At 42.2% G+C, this 5,557-nt stretch overlaps 1 protein-coding gene across 1 annotated transcript in view; it reads left to right on the forward strand.

Annotated features, from left to right (window-relative positions):
• The window catches only part of ASXL3 (additional sex combs like 3 (Drosophila)), a 194,355-nt gene extending 193,722 nt beyond the window's left edge, over positions 1-633 (forward strand). The window contains exon 12 of the mRNA XM_006889225.1: positions 1-633. Within this exon, the coding sequence (XP_006889287.1) occupies positions 1-633 (633 nt within the window).
• The last annotated feature ends 4,924 nt before the right edge of the window (positions 634-5,557 follow it).

The following is a 5,557-nucleotide window of genomic DNA, read 5'->3' on the forward strand; positions in this document are numbered from 1 at the left end:
CTACCTCCACCTCTTCCCAATGCAGAAGTCCTGTCCGACCAGAAGCAGGCCCCCGTTACCATGGAAACCACGAAAAGACTCAGTTGGCCCCAGTCCGCGGGCATGTGTAGTAGCAATATCAAATCGGAACCGCTTTCTTTTGAGGACGGCTTAAGCAGCAGCTGTGAACTGGGCATGAAACAAGTCTCCTACGACCAGAGTGAAATGAAAGAGCAGTTGAAAGCCTTCGCGCTGAAAAATGCAGATTTCTCTTCTTATTTGCTTTCTGAGCCGCAAAAGCCTTTCGCCCAATTAGCTGCTGCTCAGAAGATGCAGGTGCAGCCGCAGCCGCCGCTCTGCGGAAATTACCCCACAATACACTTTGGGAGCTCGAGCTTCAAAAGGGCGGCCTCGGCCATTGAGAAGTCCATCGGGATGTTGGGGAGCAGTTCCAACCCCGCCGCGGGCCTGCCGGGCCAGAACGCCCCGATGCCCGTGCAGAACTTCGCCGACAGCAGCAACGCGGACGAGCTGGAACTGAAGTGCTCCTGCCGGCTGAAAGCCATGATTGTGTGCAAAGGCTGTGGGGCCTTCTGCCACGACGACTGCATTGGGCCTTCGAAACTCTGTGTCGCCTGCCTGGTGGTGCGATAGGAGAGCTGCGGGGAAGATGCAGTATCCCTTTTGAGCACGGAAAAGCCAAAATAGTATCTGCCACGACACAGTGAATAGCTCAAATGTTTTAGACCATGTTAATTTATTTTTGCAGGGAGCAGATTGTCTTTGCTCCTTGAGGGGGTTCTTTTTTTCTCATATTTGTAAAAGAGGAGGGTGCCTCCTAGCTGAATGGCAAAGCCACATGCTTGTTCCAAATTGAGTTGCCCAGCCCCAGCTTCACAAAGTGTCTGTGTGTACCCAGGTCAGCGTCCCATTCCGTTGTGTTCCCCTTCTAGAGATGGCTTGAAGTCTATGGGTTGTATGGTGGTCAGTGATCTTGGCTGCTAACCAAAACGTTGGTGGTTTGAGCTCAACTAGAGGTGCTTCCATGGCAGCTACTTGGTGGTTGTAACAAGGGAAAAAGAAAATGTTTATTATAATATCCAAGGACGTCTGGTGAGGTAGTCCATAAGGAGTTGTGCTGCTAATCCAAAGACTACCCCTCGTCTGTGGTTGGAATCCATCAGAGGCTCTGAGGAAAAAAAGATGGGACAGCCTCCTCCCCTGCAATTTAAAGTCTTGGAAACTTGCAGTGGAGGTTCAATCATGAGTCGTTTCCCACTCAACAGCAATAAGGTTATTTTTTTTTTATGTTAATAACATTCAGGAATGCAAGTGTGAAAAAGGAATAGTGCAAGTGTAGATGGGTATACCACATAGATTAGTCCTTACAGAAAAAGTTTTATAGCAGATGCTTCCAGACTTTCACCATGCTGATAGCCTATTGGTGAGGGGTGTCGAATTTAAGTGAATGATTCCTTGTGTTGGCTCAGATCACAGCTGGTTCTTCAAAAGGAGGTGTGCTATTGGGGAAGCCCACTATAGTTTTTCTTCCCCCTTCACTCTTCAAGATGGAGACAGAATATCTGGATCCGCCTTGGCTATTTGTCCATGCAGTGCATTCAAATGTGTCTTACACTTGAAATTACATCCTGGGCCTCGGGTCCGGTCATCTGGTTCTGGCGTTTTGTCACTTGATAATGTATGATCAGTGGCAGATGGAGAGCCAAAAGCTCACAGGTTTTGAAGAGCAGTTGTGAAAAATGGCTGAAATGAAAAGCAAACGTAGAAGTGAAACACTATATATGCAAAAATATATAAATATGCTTTTAATGTAAATATTAGGCCATTTTATTCTAATATTGCTAGATATTAAAATTGAGAAGGGGATGACGGTAATTGTAGCTCTTTATTAATGACACTGGTGTGCTCTGACCTCTAGCTTCTCAAAGGTTGGCCACCTCATTTAGTCAGTGTCATTGCTGAAAAAGGGATTCCAGAAGGCTAGAGTTGACCTTTCAAACTTCAGTTTTTTTCCCTCATGATTTATGGTTCATATAAGTATATTTGACTCTCAAAGAGCCCTTATTTTAAGAATTGTTTTAGGTACTGCATGTTATATTCCCCCTCCCTTTCCATGTAACACATACTTCATGTGTGGGGGAGGGGGAGTGCTTTTGGAAAAGGGATATTGCATCTTCCAACTGTCTTCAGCGTTTATCCAGTAAAGTCTGAGTGCTGAGCATTTCAGCGACTTTGTGTACACTTTGACCACCATCATGCTATCGACCACCTATAGTTCAGAAGCCTCTGTTCCCAAAAGCAATTTCAAAAGCACATGAGCATTGTGGAAAGATGGGGGGGGGGGAACAAAACAAAACACAAACCCATGCCCTTTTCACTTCAGGTTACAGAGCACAAAATGTGGATCGCCCTTAACCCATCGATTCGATTGTGTCTGTGAAGTAAAAAACAGAAGCATGGGGGAAATGACTTATATCCAGGTTAAGAATTACAGAAATTTTCACTAAGGACCATATGGATCAACATAAACTTTTCAACATTCCCTGAAAATATGTCTCAAAGATTAACTGGAATGAGCAGGAATTACATTCCTGGGGGGGGGGTGTGCAGTGGAGGACTTGGCTGTTGTTGGGTTGTGTGTTCCCCCCCCATTTTTAATCTATAGTGTATGTTTTTCTCAATATTTATTGTAATATTGCCAAATTTCTTTAGGGAATGGAGAAGCCATTTATATTAAGATTGCTGATGCTGAAAGATACTTTTGCTTGTAAAAAAATTAAGAAAAATCTTGCCCCCATGGCCCAAATTAAGTGCTTCAGTACTATCAGTCCTATTTTTCACATTAAAATTAACAACAAAGGGTTATATCACTGAGCACAGTTGGAATGCACGTAACCAGCCCTTTCCAAGGCATTTAGAATCCATTCCCAGTGATTCCTTGGCTCAATCTACGTGCTCCGTTCTATGGAGGAGGCATCCGTATGCCTTTATGTCTTTATGGTTGATGTGACTCACATTGTCTTAAATCAGATCATCGTGCTCTAGTCTCGATTGTGTGGTACCCCAAAAATCATAGACAAATTTCTTCCAAATTCAGTCACCTCTGTCCGATACCAGTGTCAGATACTGTCTACACCAGCAGAATGAAAAACATCCCACCAGTAACTGACAGAGATGTTGAAAGAAACTCCAGTCTACAAACCAACTGCACATTCTATGAGAGGCTTAATTGAGGTGATGGTGACATAGCTCATTTTGAACGCCATCGTTTCTGCAGGTTGCTTACTGAAGATAAAGAACAGTGTTGCTCTGTTTTGATTTTTCACACAGTGAGCCTGGAGAATCAATTGGTGATGTCACACCCATTCTGTCACCCACACTGAAGAGAGCCTTATTGTAGAAACAATTATTCTGTCCCCTTGTTTTTATTTTTTCTGCCCCAGTTGAGGTTCCCAGTATCTTCAAATGGTTTATTTTATTGAAAACTTGGGCTAAGAGAAGAAGGGGGGAAAAGATAAATTGAGACATAAAATACGCGCCTAATATTCTCTAGGACTCCAGTTAGTAGATCTTCAAATGTCAGTTCATTTTAATTTGGCCAGAAGATTCCTAGGTTCTTCATTTCCACAAGTGTCTGCTTACGTGCAAGTGGAGTGAGTATATTAATTTACTATATGGTTTTTGTGGTGTAATGTGCAAATTTTAGTGTGTGCATCGTCTTAATTATTGGATGCTATTTCAGGAATAGGACATGCACACAGAAGGGGTGTGTGTGTGTGTGTGTGTGTGTGTGTGTGTGTGTGTGTGTGTCTCAAAGGACATATTTCCCTAAGTAGCACTTTTGGAGCAGGGGAAGGAAGAAACTGCTATTCCCCAACCCCCTCCTCTACGATATGCATATGCCTGAGGTGTACAAAGACATTTAGGTAGTTATTGGGCATGTTAATAAGAACGTTCTGATGCAAATTCATTTTCAAAATGAAAATTATTTCCTTCCCCCAAAATGAGAATAGCAGAAATGTGGTGAACTGAGCTCCATAGTTACACATGCTATTTCCCTGCTAAGCTCTCGGTTAAAGAAAAGGAAAAAAAAAAAGTAAAAAACAAAACCGAAAAACTTGAAAACAAACCTCTGAGGTTGAGCCTTGTACTATAAAGACTTTGTGGTGGTGTGTGTTTCTGGGACAAGCTACAGAAGGTTGAGTTGGTTTCTGGACCTTGGGTTTTTATTAACTCAGTTCAAAATAAACATACAAAACCAAGCCAGTGCATATGGTGCTTTTAGAAATAACTGCAGTCAAGAATAACGAGTTTCCTGATGCTGCAGCCCAGTTTTCTTTACAAACACTCGCACAATTCCAAAAGAGGAAGTTACCGTGGCCTCTGGCTTGCCAGTTCCTGGTGTCTCCTCAGTCCAGTGAAGTCCCGAAAAGCTTGACGCCAAGCTCAGGTTACTGTCTGTCTTGCACCATGTTAGCTGTCCTATGGGAGCCCCCTGCTGTAGGGACAGAGCCCAGGATCACTGTCCTATTTCTGTTTCCAGAGAACAATGTGAAGAGTCCTGGCAAAGGAACTCGTCGGACTGTCAGGGGCCGAAGTAGCCAAAATGTCACTGAATATTAAAAAAAAAAAAAAAAAAAACACAAACCCTTTCATCTTTAGTACTCATGCCCTATCACTGTAAAAATGAACAACAAAAACCCCAACATTTTTACTATAATTTAAAGGAGCTGCTTTTTTATAGCACATACTATTTCGCTTTGTATTATATTTGATAGTTTCTGAATAGACTGTAGGAAAACTTTGTCGTATCTGGACTGTCCATGAATGTTTCAAAGAAAGTGCTTTACTCAGTTGACATTTTCTTGTCCTGCTGTATCTGCACCCCTCCACTCCCACACCACCCCAGCTTTATGGAAAACTAATCTGATTGAACTTTTCAGACCCACTTCGTTTTGTTAAATGTGTGTATGTATAATTCTTTTTAAAAACTTTTGTTTGGTCAGTATTCTAAATGTTTACATCTGTTTGACATTAGCCATTTAATGCCTTTTTTTAAAAAGAAAAAAAAAGGTGGTATTACTCCCACAGTGTAACAGCAAAATGTGAAGTCTTTCCACATAGGACATGCATGACAAACACAGATTTGGGGGACAGAGACCCTACGCGTACATAGACTTTCTCGGTCAGCATCCAGAAAAGTCAAACCCTCTTCAGTCCTCTACCAAAGAATATATTCTTCCCACAGGAAAAACTCCGCAAAGGTGTGTCAAGCCCTCCAAAGGGGAAGCAGTCGATTCCCTTATGACTGCGACAATTTCATCCTGTTACGCTTGGAGACCTGGCAAAATGTGACTGCGCGTGCAACAAACATTTGAACAATTTTTAGACAGTGTTTGTTTAGAATTCAGGGATCATGCATTCTTTAATGGTGCTGTTTTATTTTCTTTTTTTTTATTTCTTTTCTACAAAAGAAAAAAAAGTGTTGCCTACAAAAGTGACTGCTCACGAGACCACAAGTTAAATGAAACGTTTGTCTTTTCATGTTCTCTGTTTC

The sequence above is a fragment of the Elephantulus edwardii genome, unplaced genomic scaffold (genome assembly GCF_000299155.1).
Source record: "Elephantulus edwardii isolate Elephantulus edwardi_28Jun2011 unplaced genomic scaffold, EleEdw1.0 scaffold00076, whole genome shotgun sequence".
NCBI lineage: Eukaryota > Metazoa > Chordata > Mammalia > Macroscelidea > Macroscelididae > Elephantulus > Elephantulus edwardii.